General features: G+C 53.3%; 11 protein-coding genes across 11 annotated transcripts; 7 read left to right on the top strand and 4 right to left on the bottom strand.

Moving 5' to 3' along the window:
* Positions 1-420: 420 nt before the first annotated feature.
* J4E79_006241 (uncharacterized protein) lies at positions 421-1,178 on the top strand (the record flags this gene model as incomplete). Its single annotated transcript, XM_049355112.1, has 3 exons — positions 421-463; positions 537-702; positions 761-1,178. 3 exons carry the CDS (start codon positions 421-423, stop codon positions 1,176-1,178), a joined length of 627 nt encoding a protein of 208 aa, XP_049210508.1.
* A 933-nt stretch (positions 1,179-2,111) lies between these two features.
* Positions 2,112-6,059, top strand: J4E79_006240 (uncharacterized protein; the record flags this gene model as incomplete). The annotated part of the gene is made up of 3 exons (XM_049355111.1): positions 2,112-2,717; positions 2,793-5,892; positions 5,956-6,059. 3 exons carry the CDS (start codon positions 2,112-2,114, stop codon positions 6,057-6,059), a joined length of 3,810 nt encoding a protein of 1,269 aa, XP_049210507.1.
* A 1,352-nt stretch (positions 6,060-7,411) lies between these two features.
* Positions 7,412-8,881, bottom strand: J4E79_006239 (uncharacterized protein; the record flags this gene model as incomplete). The annotated part of the gene is made up of 2 exons (XM_049355110.1): positions 7,412-7,595; positions 7,692-8,881. The coding sequence occupies 2 exons, from the start codon at positions 8,879-8,881 to the stop codon at positions 7,412-7,414; spliced, it is 1,374 nt and encodes a 457-aa protein (XP_049210506.1).
* A 1,033-nt stretch (positions 8,882-9,914) lies between these two features.
* On the bottom strand, positions 9,915-11,213 carry J4E79_006238 (uncharacterized protein; the record flags this gene model as incomplete). The annotated part of the gene is made up of 2 exons (XM_049355109.1): positions 9,915-11,068; positions 11,123-11,213. 2 exons carry the CDS (start codon positions 11,211-11,213, stop codon positions 9,915-9,917), a joined length of 1,245 nt encoding a protein of 414 aa, XP_049210505.1.
* A 627-nt stretch (positions 11,214-11,840) lies between these two features.
* Positions 11,841-12,307, top strand: J4E79_006237 (uncharacterized protein; the record flags this gene model as incomplete). Its single annotated transcript, XM_049355108.1, has 3 exons — positions 11,841-12,033; positions 12,105-12,199; positions 12,251-12,307. The coding sequence occupies 3 exons, from the start codon at positions 11,841-11,843 to the stop codon at positions 12,305-12,307; spliced, it is 345 nt and encodes a 114-aa protein (XP_049210504.1).
* A 458-nt stretch (positions 12,308-12,765) lies between these two features.
* J4E79_006236 (uncharacterized protein) lies at positions 12,766-13,769 on the bottom strand (the record flags this gene model as incomplete). The annotated part of the gene is made up of 2 exons (XM_049355107.1): positions 12,766-13,510; positions 13,720-13,769. 2 exons carry the CDS (start codon positions 13,767-13,769, stop codon positions 12,766-12,768), a joined length of 795 nt encoding a protein of 264 aa, XP_049210503.1.
* A 377-nt stretch (positions 13,770-14,146) lies between these two features.
* On the top strand, positions 14,147-15,982 carry J4E79_006235 (uncharacterized protein; the record flags this gene model as incomplete). Its single annotated transcript, XM_049355106.1, has 4 exons — positions 14,147-14,197; positions 14,264-14,312; positions 14,364-15,002; positions 15,054-15,982. The coding sequence occupies 4 exons, from the start codon at positions 14,147-14,149 to the stop codon at positions 15,980-15,982; spliced, it is 1,668 nt and encodes a 555-aa protein (XP_049210502.1).
* Positions 15,983-16,210: 228 nt separating this feature from the next.
* On the top strand, positions 16,211-16,929 carry J4E79_006234 (uncharacterized protein; the record flags this gene model as incomplete). The annotated part of the gene is made up of 2 exons (XM_049355105.1): positions 16,211-16,217; positions 16,310-16,929. The coding sequence occupies 2 exons, from the start codon at positions 16,211-16,213 to the stop codon at positions 16,927-16,929; spliced, it is 627 nt and encodes a 208-aa protein (XP_049210501.1).
* A 515-nt stretch (positions 16,930-17,444) lies between these two features.
* RPL36 (60S ribosomal protein L36) lies at positions 17,445-18,015 on the top strand (the record flags this gene model as incomplete). Its single annotated transcript, XM_049355104.1, has 4 exons — positions 17,445-17,502; positions 17,588-17,687; positions 17,768-17,849; positions 17,935-18,015. The coding sequence occupies 4 exons, from the start codon at positions 17,445-17,447 to the stop codon at positions 18,013-18,015; spliced, it is 321 nt and encodes a 106-aa protein (XP_049210500.1).
* A 689-nt stretch (positions 18,016-18,704) lies between these two features.
* Positions 18,705-19,828, bottom strand: J4E79_006232 (uncharacterized protein; the record flags this gene model as incomplete). Its single annotated transcript, XM_049355103.1, has 3 exons — positions 18,705-19,485; positions 19,542-19,689; positions 19,750-19,828. 3 exons carry the CDS (start codon positions 19,826-19,828, stop codon positions 18,705-18,707), a joined length of 1,008 nt encoding a protein of 335 aa, XP_049210499.1.
* A 661-nt stretch (positions 19,829-20,489) lies between these two features.
* On the top strand, positions 20,490-22,185 carry J4E79_006231 (uncharacterized protein; the record flags this gene model as incomplete). Its single annotated transcript, XM_049355102.1, has 2 exons — positions 20,490-20,626; positions 20,676-22,185. 2 exons carry the CDS (start codon positions 20,490-20,492, stop codon positions 22,183-22,185), a joined length of 1,647 nt encoding a protein of 548 aa, XP_049210498.1.
* Between the last annotated feature and the right edge of the window lie 268 nt (positions 22,186-22,453).

Genomic DNA, 22,453 nt, shown 5'->3' with positions numbered 1-22,453 from the left:
TGGTGTGATTTGGATTTGATTTACGATTGAAAGCTCTTGGATGTAGCTTATGTGTATGGCATGGAAACTTTTACGATATCTAGAACACGGAGCGATGCGATGCTCTGATTGAATGAACAAAATTTCAAACACATCTGTCCCATTTCGTGACTGTCTTGACGGGTCAGGTCGAGGATTGATTGCAATTAACGAGAGGCGTTTGAGGGAAGCTTACCCCTGCTCGCGATGACACCATTGCACGATGCGGGATCCCTGCCTTTCGGTTGCGGGGCGGCTGCCAATGTGGTGTGCTCAGCAGCTCGTTCCTGCATTCTTCAGCCCACCCCGTCGCCGTTCCCGCTCGACCTTCACTACAGCGACTCCACTGTTCCATCGCACCTTCCCAATCTACCTACAAACTTGCACACGCGCAACGGCAACATGGCAACCATCAAAGGCCCCGGCGCCCCCAAGACGTACGATGGTAAGTAGGCAAGCAAGCTCCGAGCAACCCCGCCCCCACCACCTCAACTGTGCGACTGACTGAAGCTGTGCAGGCTCCGCACTCCGCATTGGCATCATCCACGCACGCTGGAACACCAAGATCATCGATGCGCTGCTCGAGGGAACCAAGAGGAAGCTCAAGGAAGCGGGAGTCAAGGAGGAGAACATAGTCGTGCAGAGCGTGCCTGGGAGCTACGAGCTGCCCTATGCCGTCAAGCAGTATGCCCCCTCATATGACGTTGTAGTCCGGGCACAAAGCTAACAGGCACTTCTACAGACTATACTCGGCCTCACAAATCCAATCCTCGTCCACAGGCGTCGTAGGCGCAGCAGCAGACCTCCTCGGCTCCACCTCGGACCTCACAGCCCTCACTGGAGCGTCGCAATCCAAGACGTCCAACTCGCCCTTTGACGCGATAATCGCGATTGGCGTGTTGATCAAGGGAGAGACGATGCACTTCGAGTACATCTCGGAGGCGGTGAGCCATGGGCTCATGCGCTTACAGCTCGACAACAACGTGCCCGTCATCTTTGGCCTGTTGACGCTGTTGAGCGATGAGCAGGGACTCATGAGAGCGGGGATTGGTGGCGCGGATGGCAAGAGCGGACATAATCATGGCGAGGACTGGGGGAGTGCCGCGGTGGAGTTGGGTGTCAAGAGACGGGGGTGGGTTGAGGGCAAGTTTGTGGACTAGGACGTGGTGTGAGGATACGGGACACAAAGATCCAAGTGACTGGGCCACTACTAGGCTCTGGTTTGCATATGCTCATAGAAGGCATGCGTGTCCAAAATGGAATCACGCAGCTATAGCTTTGGGCATTACGCACCCTCTCCTCTTGATGAACCAGTGTTCGTAGCTTTGGTACTACAATACGTGCTCACGTGCTACATGACCCTCTATCGTCCCACGTGCTTTTCAAACGCAATTCCAGTATTGAATGGTGCTGTGCTGCGCTGGCCATGTCCTCGTGCGACTGCAGTGGGCTAGCGTAAATGCATACCTAGTGTACGCAAGGCGATCGCGATGACGCTTAGGCTGGAGGGATGCGGCTTGACAAGGTGGTGCGCGCGTGCGAGATTCAGTCCTGGGCGGCAATTCCATGCAGGAGACGATGGCGGAGATTATGCGACCATGGTGGCCAAGGCTGGTCGCTGCAATGCAACAAAATTGTTGAGTGCAAGAGGGATGGTTGGTGGACGAGAGAAGCACTCTCCTTTTCCCGCCAGGGCCTTGGAAGACGCTAGTCCAGGCGCAGTGCCTCGCCTTGGAACCTCAGATTCCCTGGACGACGGCTCTTACTCACCACCAGCCCCATCTGTGCGAGCAGAGCGCTGTCGACCCCATCGCCCGGCCCATCTTTCCTCCCTGTCTTTCTCTCTTGCCTCCGCCGCCTGTCCCCGGGCGCCCCGACACGTCCTCACCGCGTGGTGCGCGTAGTCGATATCCCGTTCCTGGCCTGCAGCTGCATCGAGTACAGCAGCGCGCGGCGCCCCTACCCACGCCTCTTCTATCACACCCGGCTATACAGTGATGGCGGCAGCATACACGTGCTAACACAAGGTCGATCGATAGTGTGGTGCGCTTTTGCAGCGCAGCCATCAGCGACTGGGCTTCGACATCAAGTCCATGTCAGGCACGAGACGCGGCGAACGAGAAGACAGGTCTCTGCGGCGGGAAGCCTCTCGTCGCCCCGGCTCGTCTGCCCCCTCGCACGCAGCTTCGGCGGCCACAGCGACACCGGCAGCGGGTGAAACGCGCAGGAGCACGCGCAGGAACAAGTCGGATTCACCCAACAACGATGCGCAGCGCCCTAGCGAGCTGCTAGACGACGTTGACTCGGACGCCTCTGCTCCTACGCCCGCCTCGTCCACTTTCTCCGCGCCTTCCACCATGTCGCGTTCTGGTCAAAATATTTCTCTCCACGCCCTCACACCCTTGACCAGCTCAGACTCGTCTCCGCCGGGCAAGCTGCCCAGTCCACGCTCTTCCAAGCTCTCGCATGAGACGATGCACACAACCTCGTCCTCTACACACGCGGCGCCATCGAGCGCGCCCAACAATGTCGCCGATACCATCACCCCCATAAACACGCCGCCCGAGACGCGCATCTCCGTCTTCCCAGCCGACGGCGTGCTGGGACAACGCTCCACCTACGACGCACAGCTTGACCCCAAGCTCGATAAAAAGGCGCGAGGAAGGGGAACGGCCAAATACACCACAATACTGGACAAGGTACGTGAAGGTTGCAAATACATACATAGATGTGGTCGCCCTGTGACGCTAAGGCTAACTTAACTTGTGTTACAGGGCGACCCATCTCCTCCTCCCGACCCACGCCTGGCCATTGCCGGCTACACCACTGGCAACTATGTCATCAAGACATCCTTCACGGGCGCTCCCAAATCAAAACTCCGGATAGCGCCATACGTCGCCAAGCCCTACTCTTTTGATCAACGCATATCGTGCGGTCCAGGGCCTGCAACCCAAGTCGTAGTGACGGGCTTCGATCCCTTGACACCAGATGCGCAATTACGTGGTTTCTTCTCCACTTACGGCCAAGTAGAGACGCTCCGCAATCAAGTACATCCCGATAACGGCAGCCCACTTGGGATATGTCTGGTCAAGTTTCGCGACACCCCACCAACGCGCGGAGTACCTGGCATCAAAGCAACCACCTCAGCAAAGCGAGCTGAGCGCGAAGGCACAAATCAGCGCATTGCGCAGCACACGATCAGGGTGAAATCTGATCGCGAGGGCCGGAGATGCCAGAAACTCATGGATATGGCGGTGCAGCAGACCCGGAAAGAGGAGGAGAAGCAGCGTGCCAAGCTCGCAGCGAAGACTGCGAGCGTTGCGGCACCAGCTACACCGGGAACCTTTGATCTGCCGGCAAACGTTCCCAAAGGCCCATCTGGCAAGGGCGCGCGTCCGCCAATCCCGATCCCTCGAGAACCCTTGACAAGGAAAGCCGCACTCTCCTTTCTCATCGAACGCGAACCAGTCAAGCCTACGCTGAAACGAAAGCCTTATATTTTCATCGCACACGCATACGTACCCGTCCTTAGCACAACCGTCGAACATCTCAAGAAGCGGTTAAAGAACTTTCGGTGGGCTTCGGTGCGATGCGACCAGACGGGTTACTATGTAACTTTCGAAGAGTCGAAGCGCGGTGAAGACGAGGCCGTCCGATGTTACAAGGAATGTCACATGCAGGCTCTATTCACTTACGTTATGAACATGGAGTGCAACCAATACGGCGACCCGAACTATGAGCGGAGTCCCAGCCCAGAGCGCGTGGTAGCCGACAAGAAGCGGAAGGCCATCGAAGAGCGGATAGAACATGAAGAGGCGGAAGATCTCGAGTGGGAAAAGAAGCAGCGGGCAGACTCGCTGGATCCTGTACGAGCCGCTTTGGACGTGCTCAAGCAGGAGCTCCAAGAGAAGCTTCTTGGTGACATTAAGACGAAATTGGCCGCGCCCACTATACTGGAACTCCTGGAACCGGATCTTCATGTGGAGAAGCGTCGCAAGTTCAATGTTCCGGCCCCGCCTACGAAGGAAGAGGTTGTTCGACCACCCGCACTTCTCGCCCCAGGATTCGACGCCTTTGGAGCTGGTACACCAAAGGGCCGCAATGGTGGTTTCGGTGGCCGCAACGCACGCAGGTCGCTGGGTGTATTTGATCCTAGCACCAGGCGTGGTAAGAAACCTCCGAAGGTTGTCAATGCATTTGCGGACGAACGAAGGAAGGCATCTGCGCCAAAACCCCGTGTTGCCCGTGGCCTGCATCGCCAGATGATTGAGATGTTCGAGCCGGAAGAGTCGGATGATGAGAGTCGCAGCCAGCTCACTCGCGGTACTGAGGAGCAAGAGAGCCGACCCATCAGCCGTGCTCCTTCCACCGACGTTGAAGAGGAGGTGGAAGAGTCATCGAGAGCTCACCGCGCCAAACGGCGCCGTATCGAAACGGGCTGGGGCGAAGATAGTGACGAGGAGATGGACGACTCGCATGCCAGGAGTTTGCTTGCCCATTGCATTCATAAGGATCCAGAGAACATGGCCGAGAAAGAGCTGGAACAAGTACTCGCAATTCTTCCTCGTTCGTCGCCTATCTGGAAGAAGGCAGACAAAGCACTCAAAGGGTTCAGGAGGTTACGGAAAATTGAGCAAGAGGCTGATGCAATTTTTGGGGTGGAAGCAAGCCCGATTGACAAACTTGAACCTGAAGTCGTCATCACCCATGACGACGAAGCACTCAAGCCCATCGAGACTACTGAACTGCCAGAGACGCTCACGACACTCAAGAAGAAAGCTGCCACCAAGCCCAAGAAGAAGACCAAGAAGCAGCTCGAAGAGGAGGCCAAGGCTGCTAAGGTCGAGGTCACGGAGATCGAGACGCCTGCGGAAGAGGAGATTGCTGAAGCGAAAGAAGTCAAGGAGGTCATCGAAGAGGTCGTGGTTGAGGAGTCGACGCCGGAAGACGACGAGCGGGCCTCTTCTGTGTTCTGGGGCGTGTCCTCTGTTGAACCTCGTAAGACTGTTGAGGATGACCTCAGTGTTGTAATGGACATTGACGGTTGGCAACACATGCTCAAAGACGACGAAGATCTCCGTCACCTCAAGGCTGCCATGGAGTCCATCAGTGCAGCCAAGATTGGCGATGCACAATCCTGGGCATGGAAACAAAAGTCTATCAAGCATCTCAACCGCAATGGCGAGGAGGGTGTCTCGCGTACGGAAACCAAGATCGAAGGCTACTACGTTCCCAACGCGACTGGCTCGGCTCGTACGGAGGGTGTCAAGAAGATTCGCGAGTCTGAAAAGTCGAAGTACCTCCCTCATCGTATCCGCGTCCAGAAGGAGCGCGAAGAGCGCCAGCGCCGCGCTAAGCAAGAAGAGCGAAGTGTCGTCTCTGTTGAAGGCTTCAAGTTCCAGACCAGTTCCAACAAGACATCCACCGCCAATTCGCGTGCCAACCGCGCCAACAACCGTCGCATGGTCAACGATATCAACATATCCAAGAACATGTCCGGCGCTGAAGGCGATGCCCTCCGTTTCAACCAGTTGAAGAAGCGCAAGAAGCTAGTCAAGTTCGACCGTTCCGCCATCCATAACTGGGGTCTTTACGCCCAAGAGCCCATCGCCGTCAACGACATGATTATCGAGTACGTGGGTGAAAAGGTTCGACAACGCGTTGCCGATCTCAGGGAAGCCAAATACGACATGCAAGGTGTCGGATCGAGTTACCTATTCCGCATTGACGAAGACACGGTCATCGACGCAACCAAGATGGGAGGCATTGCAAGATTCATCAATCATTCTTGCACGCCCAACTGCACGGCCAAGATTATTCGCGTCGACAACACGAAGCGCATCGTCATCTACGCGCTGCGGGATATCAACTCTGGTAAGCACAGTTCCTTTTTCCGGACAATCCATGCCACTGAACATCTACTAACAATGTTTCCAGATGAGGAACTCACGTACGACTACAAATTCGAGCGTGAAATGGACGCTACGGACCGTATTCCCTGTCTCTGTGGTTCTATCGGCTGCAAGGGCTTCCTCAACTAGTCAGCTTCGCATGGCTTCAGCTCTGCTTCGGCTCCCTTGGTACATTATCTTTGCGCCGGCTTTCCTTCAACATCACACTTTTGCAGCGCCACATCGCTGCTTCTTTTGTTTCAACACCTACACTTGGCAGGGAGCGAAAAAAAGGCGGCTCCTCCCCATATGCACATGAAGCTAGGCTTCATCTTGGATTCGGGACTGGAAGAAGAGGGAAATCTTGCATTGCATGGCGTTTTTCAGTGGCTACATATTATCACCATCTTCCTGGCACCCCTTTCTTCCTTTGAGAGAAAGGGCGCGAATGTATCATTTTTCTTATCCGACGAAAAGAATGGGCGACGGGTGGGTGGGCGGCACTTGCCCTTGACTTTATCGATGGGTTTGAGTCAGTCGGGTCACATCTTTGGCATTGTATCTGGTGTTTTTGTCGCTTTATCTTTTTTCACTACGCTCAAAATCACCACTTGTACTATTTTAACATCTCTACGAAGAAGAGGCGTCAACGGAAGAGTGGTAGAAAACTCATGGTATGTGTGCGTCTATGTGTCGGCTTTTGTGCCGTATTATCGACACCGGTAGCTATAATCAGTTCGCAAAGGAACAGAATGAGAAGATTGATCATATATCCACTGCCCGTGTTAGATCTTGAGTGAGGTTATACATGGTCTTTTCTCTTGGTACCCCATTCGAACAGTCATCCCAGCTAGCTACCCAACGAGATGACGTGCGGAATGCAGCATCTCAAGGCTCCTCCAGGAGACTACTCCACGGGCCTGTTGCGAAACCGGCGGCTTGGTAGCACAGGCGCGGGTCCCGGGGTCCGAAGGTATGATGGGGGCTTTGAGGTGGCAGGTCAGAGATTTGTATCGCGGTGGTAGTGGGTATGCTTGCTAGGGTCATGGGAGTGGCAGGCAGACTTACAAGAAAGGCCTCTTTGCAGCATTGTCTGGGTGCCCATACGCTTCATTTCTAAGCGGTGCATGTGTATTAGCGTCTATCGTGTTACGATCCGACATGAAACCCTGGAGGCAAACCAGTGATCAAAGGAGATGGCGTGGCAGCGCCGAGGGGTGGTTGAGAGCTGACGTGACGGCTATTGCACGTATCAGACCCTTAAAAGGGGGACAAAGAGACCGGGGAAGCTTACTCGGAAGATGCGGTGTCCATATCGTGACCCTGACTGTATGCGGACTGCATCCATATATCTTTGGGTGCGTTGGATAACTGACCGAAGACTCTATCCCTGAGGAAAGAATTAGTACTTGTGTATGAGCAGTTCTTCAACTCAGGGGTTTCCGTGTACGTTTGTAATTTAGTTAGGAGAAACACATGTGTGAAGAGTATCTTTGTGGGCACTACAAGGAAGTTGGAACGAGCCTTGGATGTGTTTGATGGATCAGGTCCTTACTTTCGCCCATGTCGGCAAATCTAAAGGCTCCGATATCACAGGCGTTCTTTTCAGTAAAAAGGTCGTCTCGTGGATCTGAAAGACGCTCCTTCAGGGTGTTTAGCACGGCCTTCCATCGTCGTGAACCCCGACTAATATCTCTTGGGTATGCATACCAGACCTTTCTGTGCAAACGCATATGTTTGCTCTCGCCGTGTTGGGAACGAATGAATGAAATGCATACATACCATGGATCAATACGCTCCTCCCTCTTTTGCTTTCTCAAGATATTCAGAATGACGGCAGCCTCTTTTATAGCAAAGTGATCGGCAATGTGCTGCAGATGCTTCAGACTCCAATCGACAGCAGATTGTGGACAGCTTTTTGACCAAGCAACAACGTATAGGCTGAATATCAGTATGTAGACATCGAGGATATGCGGTATGCTGTGTGAATGCTGTTTACCCGTGCTTCCACTAGGCAGCTTATCCTTTGCGACTAGGTCACAGTCCGTCATCTGAGGAACCGATGCGACGATCTCCTGGATAAGGGCCAAGATGGCAGTATTTGCTCGATCACACTGAGCGGCAACTTCAGGATCACAGCTCTCGGAACAGGACTGGATGATCTCCTCGCAGAGAAGTATTCGTGCTATGCGAAGCACGTTCCACATCTGGGTGATCATGCGATCGGGGTAGACGTCGTATACCCTTGGGAATCCGTCGGGTACCAGTCTTACTCCATCGGAATCAGATAAGCTTTTGCGTTCATACGTCCAAGCCGGGCTCGCTTCAAGTGCAACAATCTCGAGCTTTCGATCAAAGTACTCGCTCTTCGTTATCCTTTCTTCCGCCGTCATACAGCCCTTGCGCATTTCTGCGGCTAGATCAGTTATGTCAAGCATCAACCCGCTGAGCTTCCACTTCGGATAGTCAGTATTGACGAATTGTGCTGCGTGTACTCGTATTTGTCGTATGGAAGGATCCACCACTCGCCCGGTGCTCAATGAGCATATCGTCGCGTTCAGGGAAAGTCCCATCAATGCCCGCATCTCAGTGCCTTCCTTGAACGACTCTACACCTCGCAGTTTGACTAATGTGAGAGCGCCCTCGATATGGGCGTGTCCTGATGTGTTGATCTCCAAGGCCGACTTCATGATCTTCTCAAAGAGATCCAGCAACAACGCGCCTTCGAAAGTGGATGCCGCTTTTGCTGTCGTGGGATTCTGCAGGGCGATGTTGATCTCTCGTAGTGCTTGACAATACTTTCTGCGTCCTAGATCTCTTGCAGTCTCAGAAGAAACCTGATGGGACAAGAAGGCGAGACTGACCGCCTCGATGCTCAGAGTAAGATATTTGGGCGCGGATCTTGGGTCTAGATAGTTGTATAGGAAGTCCCATGTGCGACTGAAATCGGAGACGTAGTACGTGAAGAACATGTCTCTACCCAGGGTCAAAAGGTCTTGGGGTAGATGTCGAACCTTAAGCTTGACTTTGGGTTCGCCAACACATCGTTGCTTCAGTGGGGACCCTGTCTGTGCCAGAGCCTTCGTCCGTACAAACTCGGTCTGGTCGCTGATCCGAATATTGATCGTGTCGCGATAGCCGGTGCATGCTGCTCCCACTCGAATGCAAGAGTTGCAACTTGGCCGTTGCAGATCACACTGGATGTGTCAGTAAGGAATCCCAACTTTGGATTGGAGGCATACTCGTAGTCTTCTCTCTCTACATCTTTTGCAAAACTTGGATGGTTTGCCGCGGAACACCATCAGATTCTCTGCAGCGTGAATGGGTTGTCAATCTGTGGGCCTGTTGAGCCTGAATTGATACTAGAAGAAATAAAGTGTAGAATCAATCTAATTGACAAGTCTCATTTTACCAAGCAGATGAAAGTGGTTGTGTGGTGTATGGGGCTGCCGGCAGCATATAGATGACTGGAAGCTGACTGCCGTACTAGTCCCAAGAAGGAATGCATTTCGTGCTGCGTCCACTAGCGCGATGTAAGCATGAAGGACGATTGCCAGCCAGTCGCGTAGGGGGTAGATGTTGCATTCCGAGGTCTGGCCTATCATCTAATAGTCTGGACTTATTGATGAAAAGCCTCTAGAGGTCAGCAACGTTCCACAGCCGCGTAACTACAAGCTCCATCCAATGACCAAAGCGTAGATGCGTCGTATGCGCTGCTCAACCTGACATCGTAAATCGCTTTGGCCGCTGCCTAGATCATCGTGCATTGGATTCACAAAGAAGTGAGGTGGATGGGCAGAAGTCATGGCATACGATAAGACTTATGTCGCGCCTTCCACCTCCAAACCAGGTCCTATCCTTACCTACACCTCGAGGGCGAGCTATACATGCATCGCAACACAGAGCACATATTGGACGCATCGCAGGTTCCGTAAAATTTGGAAGGGAAGATAGAGGTGCATTCCATGCTTGCAGTCGATCTGCATCTTTGATGAACAACGAAGCCTAATCGCTATCGTCGTATTTATTTCCAACCCCGACATCACCTAGTAATATATCATCAGGCGCCGGGCCCCTGTGATTCCTCACCCACTCTGTCTCTACGCGGAAGAAGATCCATATCCATCTCCGCAATACCTCGAGAACTTCCATTGTAAAGATGCCCCCTTCCAAATCGTTGAAATGATCCAGATGCACACTGAGTTTCAGACTCCAAGTGCACCTCAGCATTGCGTCCACTGCAATCGCTGCATAGTAGAATTCTTTGGCATGGAACCAGCGATGCCGTCTTAGACCCCGTGGGTATTCTGGGCTATCCCGAGTACGGGCATTAGAGAAGAGGGTAAGATCCCAATCCTTGGCTACGTCCCAGTAGAAAGAGTAGCCAGAGTTTACCACCACTGCGACGAGCCACATACGGAACAACGTCGCTTCCGAAACACCAAAACGTGAAGGATCAGGCGAGCGTTGCAGAGCACTCAGTATGATGACAGGAAATGCGGTCGAGTATTTCAGTGCGTTGGCCAGATGCTGGCCACCCCATCCTGTCGCTGGGCTGATCTGCCCGGTTTGCTTGTTCGCCTTCTGAACACGGTAGTATTCCGTGATACACTGCCGCAATCGAATCATCGAGGGTATGGCAATGATGAAGGGAACCCAAAACACGCCGCCGCAACTCCTGTTCGGGGGCCCTGTTGAGCTGTGCGACGACGAGAAGAACATGCACAGTGAGACAAATAGATCGCCCAGCACCTTCGCATAACTCGTCAACGCATCGGCGAGCAGAATGTCTCCAAACTTTCCGTCTTGTGCTTCTGCGATGCCGCCGATCGATATGCGCTTCAGCGTCGCCAGTGTACGAGTCCGTCCATTGCGACTAACAAATGGCAGCGGTATGACGAAGCCAATAACTAGTACCAAGAGGTATAGGTTTGGCAGAATTTCCCAAGCGGCAATGTCTGTAGGGCTGCCGTGCGTAAGGGTCCAGAATAGGAGCAGCGAGAGGGCGAGCGGGATAGAGAGGAAGGTTGCGATGCGGTAGCAGGAGAGGTGGTGCGGGATATGGCGGGGTGAGGTACGGCCCGGGTAGCGGATCAGACTCGGGACGTCTATCTTTATGAGGGTGAGGTAGTGGAGGTTTAGACCCCAGGCCCAGATGCCTGTGCGGCAGTTAGTAAGGTGGTTGAGAGCAGACGGCGTGAGCGTTTGCATACCCAGGACTATTATAAGAGCGACGCGATACGGCAGGGGCAGCACGCGACTGAAGCCATCGATTTCTGGCTCGACGGCGGGATCACCGTCCATTTCTCGAATGCGCGCTCGGTTCCGTGGCGGTTGCTGTGTCCCAGCCTGTAGTCTGCCGTATGATCATGAAGCTCCTCGATGTAAAAGACACCCCCAATCGGACCCTCTCTTCACAGCTATCTCCGGTCGTGTTGGCGCAAGGGGTTGCAGATGTCGCGATAGCGTGTCCACTTCCCCAAGGCGATGGCACCAAACACGCTAGCTAATTTACAAGCCACTCTTCAGCCGCCGCTGCGTTACGTCAGCATAAGCTTCAGCCTCACGCGCGCTAGCTGCATCGTGCCTGGCGGAGTGGATCTTTGGTTTGTGCGACGACCGCGGGAGCTTTGCCTAAAGCACAAGGCCATGACGCGATCATCGCGACGACAAAGTGACGCTTCTCCGCCGTATGCTATTGGGTACCTGACTTTGGAGGGAAAACAACGCCTAGATCTCTAAGCTCGCTGCACTACTTGCTTCTTCTCCACATACCAAGGTTTCCATTAACTGTCCTTACTTCGTGCGTCACACCACCCAGCACGACACACAGCACCTTCCACTTCATCTCTGTCGCTCTAAACCTCCACCCTCACCTCCTCCCACTCCCACCTCGTCAATTGAAGGGAGACAGCAGGACCAACAGCAATCATGTCGCCTCTCTCTGTTCCTAAAATTTTCATGGCTGGCGGCGCCGTCGGCTTCGGCTACTACCTCTTCATGCGCCAATACTGGTTCCCCAACCCGTACAAGACACAGGGCGTCCAGAACATTGAGGATCGCTTCTCAGCTGGCGGAGGCCACCCTACGCACACACCTGCTGGAGGAACCCAGCGCGGTACGGGTATAATGAGCTCCCCAGACTTAAAACCCTGGAAGTATATAGAACGGAGTTTGCTGACATCAAGCTTGTAGGCTCTGCGTCCGCAAACGAAGGAAGGCACGACGGCCCGAGCAAGGGCCCAGACTCGGAGCACTTCAAGAAGAACATCAGCGACCAGCAGAGTGAGGTATGTGGCACGCTGATTTCGATGCCCAAGGACTGTGCTAACGTGCGATAGCCTGTCTGGCCGAGCAAATTCAACGAGATACAATACAACAACCCCAAGGGCAAATAAGCGACTCCGGACCAATCGAGCAGACACAAAAAAGCATGGCAATATACAGCCAGGGGGCATTGGGCATCTGATGAATGACATCATTGGCGTTTGGCAGATAGCGATGCACGATAGCATCCTGTAGATTTTTGAAACCCTCACTGTTGCGGCCAGTCGAGCGCAATGAGGCCCCCAGATGATCGAGAAATAACAAAACCAATTTTCCAAGGAGCGCCCAATGCCGTGTCGATGTCAGCAACTCTCGGTACCTGATGAAGTCCATACTGTTCCGCGTAGCTGTGGAAGTGGAACTACACATGCCGGGATCATATTGACGAATAAGCAACGTCACACCGCAACAAAATGAACCGAGGTAATGCAGCGGAGGAATTCAGCAAGACAGTGTTCACACGCGCTGGCTTTTTCGAAAAGTGCGACGTATAGAAATGCCGGTGATTATGTACGAAACAATCCAAGGCCTAGATCTTCGCATTGCCCGTTTTCCTTGCGGCTGTGTTCCTAGCAGCATCCAACACAAATGCTACATGATGGCTCAAAGCCACCAGATCGCCGTCAGCATCGTGCACCCACACTTCCAAGTCCATCCTACCGTTCGCCACCTTCTTCATACCTGCCCTAACCTGCAGCCACTTGACCCCCTGCGGCGGCAGCGCTTTCTTGATGTCCAGATTCAGTAGGAGGGTTGGATACCAAAAGGGTCCCTCTCCTTCGCCCTTGATTGACTCAACCATCAGCGGGAACATGTCTGCGACAAAGCCGACCGAGGAATCCGTGAAGTTTGTCCCATCAGAGAAGCAGATCCACTCATCAGCGAGATGCTTTAGGCTTCGTCCTTCCCGAGGGAAATAAAACTTCACCCTCTTCGTCGCTTTTCGGAAGTTGGCGTGCGGCAATTCTGGTTGGAGCCTCCAGTTTGTATCTTCATCATTTTCCAGCTTTGTCAGGTCGACTGACGGGACGGGCGGTGAAAGCTTGTATCCGATATCTTGGGTGAAGCCCTTTTCCGCATCCATGTTGGAGTTTGTGACGTACGCGACGACTTCCTGTCGGCCGTCTTGCTCCATGGTCACATGTACGATAGACGTTTGGCGACCAAGTTTAACATCGTCGACTTTGTATGTTGCGGGCCCGGCTTGGGTCCGTCTCAGGAACTCAATGTGGAGAGCTATGGTGTGTGGCTGGTTCTGCTTCGCCAAAGTTGTGCTGAAATGTGTTTTGACTACCTCCAGTATGCTAAGAAGTCGAGATGTGGTTAGTCAAGAGTGTGAAGCAAAACGCGATGGGTCTTACCATCCTGTAACGTAGCCACCATTAGGAACTGTTGCCGTTAGTAAAAGCGGATGATGTTATCTCTGCTGGGGTCTAAAATACCGCTTCCGATGCTCCAATCATCGTGTAGTGTACATGAGTACGTGTTGGAGGACAGTTTCTGTACTGCAGTAGCTTCTTCCCAACTCGGCATCTCGATAAACTAATAGTGCGAAACTTTCGTGTGTTTGGAGAACTAATAGGTCTATATGGCCAGGCTATCGATGTTCGAGGTTGTCGCAATGCCGTTGACCTCGGGAGGCCATGTGCAGCTATCGCGCCGCTAACGCCAAAAGCAGAAAGAACCTCGGTCATGGTTGCCCGGAGTTGTGGGGTTTACCCCGGTCGACTAATCATGGCCAGCCGTCTCAATGCGCTGCGTCTGCCCTCGGTATTCCCAGGTCCGTTAGAACGCGACGGGCTATGTCCGTCTTCTCGTTCTGGCATCCTTCTACTTTTACTCTACTCCCTCCATAAGATTCCTTGGCTCGGTGCTGATCATCAACACGACACCGATCTTCAACCACTAAGATGCCGTCCGAAAGCCAGTATCCTAGCTTGCCGATCCCAGACGTTGATCTGGTAAGTTTGACATACGGAGATAAGCCCTCTTGTGGAACTAATGCTGACGTTTGTCCTTGATCGTAGTGGGCGTTTCTCTTCGAAAGGAATGACAGGCCGTACGCAGATGACAAAGGTATGTTCTCATGTTTTGTCAAACATAAGTAATCACTAAAACAGGAAATAGTAATCTACTTTGATCCCTACACTAAGCGGTCCTACACATACGCCCAGGTCAAAGATGCCGCTATCAACTTTGGCAAAGGGCTAAAGGCACTCTGGGACTGGCAAAAAGGCGATGTCCTAGCTTTGTACACACCTAACTGCATCGACACACCAGCGATAACATGGGGTTGCCACTGGGCAGGCGGTATCCTGTCGCCAGCCAACCCAAACTACACGGTCGATGAACTTGCGTTCCAACTCAAAGACTCCGGTGCAAAGGGCTTGGTGACACAGTTACCTTTCATCAAGAATGCGCAAGAAGCGGCAAAGAAGGTTGGCATTCCTCTTGACCGGGTGATCGTAATGGGCGACCAGAAGGATCCTTCTTACCAAGTCAAGCACTTCACCAGTATCATCAACACAGCCGGGTCTTCCAAGTGGCGGAGAACAAAGGCTAGCAATCCATCGGAGGACCTTGCATTCTTGGTCTACTCCAGTGGAACCACAGGTCACCCCAAGGGTGTCATGTTGACCCACCGCAACATTGTCGCCAACACGATGATGATCAAAGCCGCGGAGGCTGGTAAACTGCAACCCACAGGAGGACCAACTGGCGAAGGCGACAAACTGCTGGCTTTCCTGCCCTTCTTCCACATTTACGGTTAGTTCCTGCATGCGCTCATCTAGGTGGTTCTCAACTGACTTCGACTAGGTCTCACGTGTCTAATCCATCAAAGCTTGTACTCTGGTCTCCAACTTGTTGTAATGCCGAAGTTTGACCTGGAGGACTTCTGCAAGTTCATCCAAGAGCTCAAGATCACATTCGCGTATGTGGTCCCACCAATCGTTCTGCTCTTAAGCAAACACCCTCTTGTATCGAAGTACGACTTGAGCTCGATCCGGATGATGAACTCTGGCGCGGCGCCCTTAACAAGAGAGCTTGTAGAGGCAGTTCACAGCAGACTGCAGATTCCTGTCAAACAAGGATACGGCCTTTCGGAAACCAGCCCAACAACGCACACCCAGCCCTGGGAGGACTGGGACAAGACCATCGGATCGGTGGGCAAGCTTCTTCCCTACCAAACAGCGAAGTATATGTCTCCAGAGGAAAAGGAGATGGCAGTCGGTGAGGTTGGCGAACTATGGATCAAGGGCCCGAACGTCTTCAAGGGCTACCTTAACAACCCTGAGGGAACCGCGCATGCAAAGACAGCAGACAGGTACTTCAAGACAGGCGATGTTGGATACCAAGACAAGGACGGAAACTTCTTCATCACCGACCGCGTGAAGGAGCTCATCAAGTACAAGGGATTCCAGGTGCCACCTGCTGAACTAGAGGGTATCCTGGTCTCACACCCGAAGATCAATGACGTAGCGGTCATCGGAGTCTACTCAAAAGACGATGCCTCGGAACTACCGCGCGCCTACGTCGTGCCCAAAGATGGACTGGGCAAGACGGACGAAGACGCGAAGGAGATCATAGACTGGCTGAGCGCCAAGGTCGCGCACCACAAGAGACTCCGCGGCGGAGTGAGATGGGTTGATGAAATTCCGAAGTCTGTAAGCGGAAAGATTCTTAGGCGGATGCTCAAGGTGAAGGCGCAGGAGGAGGAGGATAGCAAGGCGAAAGCGAAGTTGTAGACTACCTTTACCTCGAAGCCGCAGTATATACATATCAATATGCACGTGTCCTTTACCAGCTGGACCCTTGAAACCTTCTTTAACTATTGATCGCTCTCACCGTCCATCAGCTTTCTTCCTCATCTCTTCTACTCACCTGAATAATCTGGAGGACTAATTCTCTTCACACTAAGCCTCCTCACGTCCGATAAACATCAATACTGTCATACAGCCTACGTGATCAACGAGATGCAGAGTGAGCTAGAAATTTGGAGGATATCAATGTGCTCTTCCAAACTAACGATATACCAGCTTCCAGACCCCCACCTACACCAAGGGCAACCCCAGCTCCCAAGACCACTCCGAAGCGGAAAGGAGACGTCATTGACCTCGAAGAGTACGAAGCAAGGCCCGAAAAGAAGCCTTTCGTAGCGGTCGTCAAAACTCCGGCTCAGAAGGAAGAAGACGCATTGTATCACATCTCGGTCACTGTGAACCCCAAACTACACAAGTTCCCCAGCGCGCTGCGAGAGAAACTCCAGAAGGCTTATCAAGCTGCATGTTATGCACAGATGTTCGCTCTCCAAGCCGGCATTATACCCACATATCGCGACACCTACAGCATCATAGAAGGCGATCGCATTCGCTCCGAGTCCTTCACCTTCAAAACCACGGAAGTGGCGTCTAATATCCTCGACCTCAGCATGGCCAATATCAAACTATTAGAGATCTTTGCCAATCGCAAGGGCTGCCCGTTGGAGAAGAGAACCTTCGTGGAGCTTAAGACTCAAAGCGACCTAGAGAATCCCGAGTTTGTCGAACTTCATTCCGTAAGGCATGGGGAGCTGGGTTGGGGGTTTGATGCAGCAGGCTGTCTTTCACTGTACGCCACTGGCATTGTTGGGAGCAAATTGAAGGAAAGAGTTTGGTTTGTCGGCGGTTGCAAAGTCAAGGTTGAGGAGCCTTGAGAGTATCTGGCAGGTTTGCGGCGAGCGGAGGTAAAGCGTCGGACTAGGTATGAACGGCGTTCGTTACCATGGCCATGATCTCGGATTTGCTATTTTCATGGGAACATCGACTGGATGGTCGTGTGTGGAGTTTTGCCGATTTATAGTCGTCATGTCTTCCGCTTGGGCTTTGGGGTTGCGAACTTCAACAATCGACATTGATGAGGTTCAGTCGATTCCGGGGTTTGAGGTGGCGGGGTTCCATTTCTGTGCCCGTAAGGCTGATCCCGTCTCGGGGATTGCGACAGTACTCCAAAACCAAATCCCAAAAATTTACTTATGTCAATGTTCCTGGATCAGAGCGCTTTGAGATTGAGAACGTTGGTGTTCGTGACTGCCGTTCAAAAGAACATCGGGGAGAGCACGTGCCTGCTTACAGCTAGCGCCATCTTGGCACCACCGCACAGCCGAGCCAAAATTACCCTCTCAGATTTGCGACTCTGAACCCATCTATCGACAACATCACGACCGTCACGATGCCGAAAGAAGTCAAGCAGAAGTCTGGCCTCATCGTTGGCCTTAACGCCGGCCACAGTACGTCTCCCCGCTCGCCGCTCTCGATACGCACCGATCGCTACAGATGAGAAAATTCGTGGATGGAGGCTAACATGGTCTACAGAGGTCACCCCCAGGACCCCCGCTCCCAGGATCTCGAGGAGGAAGGGTTTCCTGTCGAAGCGCACTGCCTTCGTCCGTGAGATCACCAAGGAGGTTGCCGGGTACGTTCCAATCCGAACTTTTCTGCAGAAGGACTGCGCAATTGTTCGTCGAACAGCCTGCTAACTTGACGTGTCTACAGTCTTGCCCCATACGAGAAGCGCATCATCGAATTGCTCCGAAACTCCAAGGACAAGCGTGCCCGCCGTCTAGCGAAGAAGAGGGTACGTCTCCCGCCCTAGCACACCGCGACCGACCTCCTACCCGCTCAGGCACATCCAAGTACGAACATCAACTAACACATCACAGCTCGGTACCTTCGGTCGCTCAAAGAGAAAGGTCGACGAGATGACCCGCGTCATCGCTGAGTCCAAGCGCGCTGGTCACTAAACGGTTTACGAAACGCGGTGGATGAAGCAACACGGCGGACGAACGACCGACTTACTTTCCGATTTCTTCCTGGGTGTTCGGTCTCTTTTCACAACGGGCGGCTCGATACGATCTCGGAACGTCACAACATACCACAAAAAGTATGACACGATTCATCGGAGTATGGCAAATGGACAATGATGGTTCCTAAACGTACCTAGCATGTGTCACTCAAAATCATGAAATGTGACGATTGGTTCACGCCAAACCAACCTGTCCCAGTGCACCCATGCGCGTGAGGTGCTGATGCGTTGATGCCTACCTAGCATGGATGTCAAATTCCTACTCTATTGCCCTTATCAATGGCAGAGTAAGGGCCGAGAAATGCTTATATTGAAACGCGCCTTGCTCGGAGACGAGACTGCTCAGGCTTCACACTTCCTTGTGTGGGTGAGGCCTCGAGCAGAGGCGTGGACATTCCAACAACTTATATGATGTCTTTGGTCACACTTCCAGATGACTTGCGATGCGATACAGCACATGCAACTCACTCTGATGTCTCAACTAGGCAATAGTAGCAATGATTGAGTATTTCAGATCATTCGCGGGAATCGAACATCATGCATTAATCGTAATTCTGTCAAATCCAGTAAATGCTCCAAGATGACTCCATGTAACCCTATTGGCCACAACTGTGACAGTGTAGTTGTTTAATCGTCGTGACCAATCTTCTCCAGTTTGCCAATCTCGCGCTTCTCGCCAGTCTCTCCCACGAATCTGATCCGGTCGATACGCGTCTTCTCGCTATCGCCCTCGGCGTCGGCCACAAACAGTACTAACGAGTATACGTTCTGGAACTTGACGAAGCGCAGTTCAAGCTTGGCCGTTTGTGTCTGCTCATCCCAATCTGACGGCTTCAGCTCGATCGTTTGAGTCGCTGGGATGTCTTCGGCCTCTTCGAATCCCAGGTTATTTGCCCTGTTGGTCCAGACGTGAATGGTCTTTGGCCGTACTGGCGCTTCATCGTCGTCTTCGTCACCGGACACGCAAGACGTGATGTGGATAGTGTGAACCTTCAGGTTGGCCATGAAGGGTACGTACAGCATGAGCTGGTTGTCGACATCGCTTTCTACCCAGTCCTTCTTGCCTTCTGAGCCGGTTGCCGCACCCTTGCCCTTGTTGAGCGAGCTCGGTTGTGATGTCTCGAAAAGCGTCTTGACGGTGCCGAAATCGCTGTCCGCGTTGAGGAGATCGAGACCCCGTGGGTCCACGGAATCGGTCACGTCGGTGTATCCGCGTGGTAGACTGGCGCCTATCCACGGGCCGCCTCCACTGCTGCTGCCTCCTGCACCAGAAGCGCCACTGCTTCCCTTTCCATCGTTCTCTGCCTCCGTGGCGAGGGTCTTGATCGCCTCGGAAAGCTGCTGTGGATTCGAGCCGGCGTACTTCTTTATCTGCTGGTTGTTCTTGTAGATGATGAACGTGGGGGTACTAACAAGCGTTAGAAAGCGCTCAAATATGTGGCCGTGCTTGGGGAATGTGCATACTTGGTGACGTTGTAGCTCTGTGCAATCTGCGCCTGCTGCACTGTGCTGACTTTGGCGAAGGCGATCTGTCCGGGCCGAGTAAGTTGACCGGCTAGTTGGTCGTATACGGGCGCAATCGCTTTGCTCGACGTGTTTTCTTCATTGTAGACTGCAAGTACCACACATTAGCATCCGGAGTTTGCCTCGTAGATGCCGGGTCGCTGCTTACAATTGATGACTACAATGCGCGAAGAGGAGAGCAGCTCGCTCAGCACTGCAGGCCTCGTGATTTCGATGACCCTGGACATGGCTGTGGGTGTATTGGGGAGCTGGTGATGTTGTCTGCAGAAGAGGCGCGACTTGCACAGAAGGAAGCGCCCGACAATTAGTGGGGCGCCATCAGCGCGGGGTGGTGGCATTCCGTCACCGACGTGTGTACCTAGGCCGGGTCCCATCTGCAGGCACCGACACCTGCACACGCGGCAAGGCCACCCCGAAGCTTCCAGAAAGATAAAGCTGCAATCGCGAACAGCCGCCCAAACATCTGCTCCCTCAACATCACTGGAGCTCAGGAAGACCACCACCCGCCGAGTCTATATCTATTCCATCGCCGTCGGAGCATCGTCCTCGCCGTCGCCCGCCAACCACGTCCATCACCACCGACCGCGGTGACTGCGCTGTGAAGCCATACAGGCCCACGAAGGATTGGTAAGCGCCCCTACTGGCGTTGACCGTCCGCGACACTGTGAACATCCACCTAATCGCCTCTATGGCAGGCCCAAACAATCTCCTACTCAGCTTCGCCGAAGCAAAGCTTCTACACATCGCTAGCATCATCCTCCTGGTCGAACGGAGCGACGCCACCCGAAGAGCCCATAGCTGGAACTGCTGGTACTCCCGCGCCATTCTGATAGCAAACGCGCCTGCTGCTTTCCTTCTCGCCCACGGCCTCTACCGACTCCTACGCGCATGATGTCGCACGTCGTAGTATTCAACTCGTACGCGAGGACTTTCAAGATCCCGACCACGCCCACCAAGTACTTGACAGAGGTGCGCGATGAGGCGTGCCAGAAGTTTGGTGTCAACAAGGACCAGTTCACGCTCAAGTACGCCCCAACATGACAATACGTTAATTCACTACTGACCGGTGTACAGATACAACAACAAACCCATATCCCTATCGCAACAAATACGGCTCGCAAACCTCCCCCAGGGCGCCCGACTGGAACTCGTCCAGGCCTCGCGATCACCCACCGTCATATCCGTAGCGCTCCAGCTCCCCGCGACCGAGAAGAACGTACGCCTCACAAGCAAGTTCGCGAGCAACACTTCGTTATGGGAGATCTTGCGACACTTTGAGAGTGGGCAGGGGGCCAACTACAACTTCACACAGCGCGGCATCCCCGAGATGAGCGGCGCATCCGGTGCTGGCAGGCTGCACTACGAGCAACCTGTCATCACTGTCATGCCAGGTCACAAGGAGCAGGCCAACTTTGTTGAGCTACAACAGACTCTCAGTCAGCTGGGATTTGATAGCGGCTCAGCATTATTAAAGCTGTCCTACAGGAATAGCGGAACGCCGCTGGAAGAGGCCATGGCACAGATAACGCAATACTTCAAGTCCAGCGAGCCTGCGTCTGTCGGTGCCGAAGGCGCACACGCTTCGACAACTGATCAATTAGCCTCAATACCAGACCCTGCCCAGGCAGCTCCGGAGGCGACAGAAGTCGTAGCAGGCGAAACTGTTCGTAACGAAGAGCCCAATCCAGAGCCGATGGAGGTCGACTCCGAACCGGCCGCTAAACCTACACAAGAGCCCGAGGTGTCTACTGAGAACAACGCGGCTGAGAGCATAGAGAATACTTCTCCAGCAGCAGCATTGGCTGCGGCAACGTCAACAGCGTCGTCCGCGCCCGTAGAACCCGTTCAATCACCAGCACCGACCCCCCAACCATCATCACAGCCATCTGAACAATCTCGCAACGTCCAGATCTTCTCTGCGCCAACATCGTCCACTCCGCAAGCAGCGCGAAATGCCTTCAACGAGAACGACTACCTCCCTACCATTGAACACGCAAAAGCACATCAAAACGCGTTGTTGACCAAGACACGCAATACGCGTCTGTTGTCTGACAAAGAGTTGGAGGAGCAAGAAAAGGAGCGGCAGGCCAAGATTGACGCTGCAGCCGAGAAGGGCGGCGCACTCCGCATTCGGATGCCGGATAATGCGCTCATTCAGATGAACTTCACAAAGACCGATACCGCCGTCGGCCTATACGACTTCGTACGCGGCTTCCTGGAGAAGAAGAACGAGCCCTTCCAGCTCAAGAACACGGGTCCAACAGGTCGACTCGTCCTCATTCCCCAGGACAATAAGCGCTTAGTGCACGATCTACGTTTCTTCAACAATGAGCTCGTCACGTTCCTATGGGCAGACAACGCTAGCGCGGAAGCAAGGGCCAGCCGACATGTGCTCTCGCAGGAATCGCAAGCGAAGGCGCAGGCCCTCAAGGTCGAGGAACCGGTACGGGAAGAGAGGGCTCAGCCGCAGGCTTCTCAGGGCCAGACGGTTGCCGACGGCAAGCGCAAGGCTAACATGAGCAATGAGGAGAAGGAGAGCAAGCTAAAGAATCTGCTCGGGAAGGGCTTGTTCAAGAAGAAGTAGAGGTATTGCAGATGGGGATGGGATATTAGACATTCGCGTGTTTCCAGACGAGCATTTTCAGGGAGTTCGGCATCGGCGACCGAGCGCTTTCTTCTGTAGTGCAGTGTATCCTGCCACTTGGCAACTAGTTATTAGTAGCAATCAAGGATTATGATCAAGAAGATCACAAAACTTCGTTTCCACGATTTCACTCAGCATGAAGAGCTGCCAATTGGTATCGAGGAGTCTAATGTCGCGTGTCGGGGTGGGTCAATGATGCACTTTTCCA

The sequence above is a fragment of the Alternaria viburni genome, assembly GCF_023758015.1.
Source record: "Alternaria viburni strain BMP 2772 chromosome Unknown scaffold_12, whole genome shotgun sequence".
NCBI classification, from domain to species: domain Eukaryota; kingdom Fungi; phylum Ascomycota; class Dothideomycetes; order Pleosporales; family Pleosporaceae; genus Alternaria; species Alternaria viburni.
This window is presented reverse-complemented; position numbering and strand designations above follow the sequence as displayed.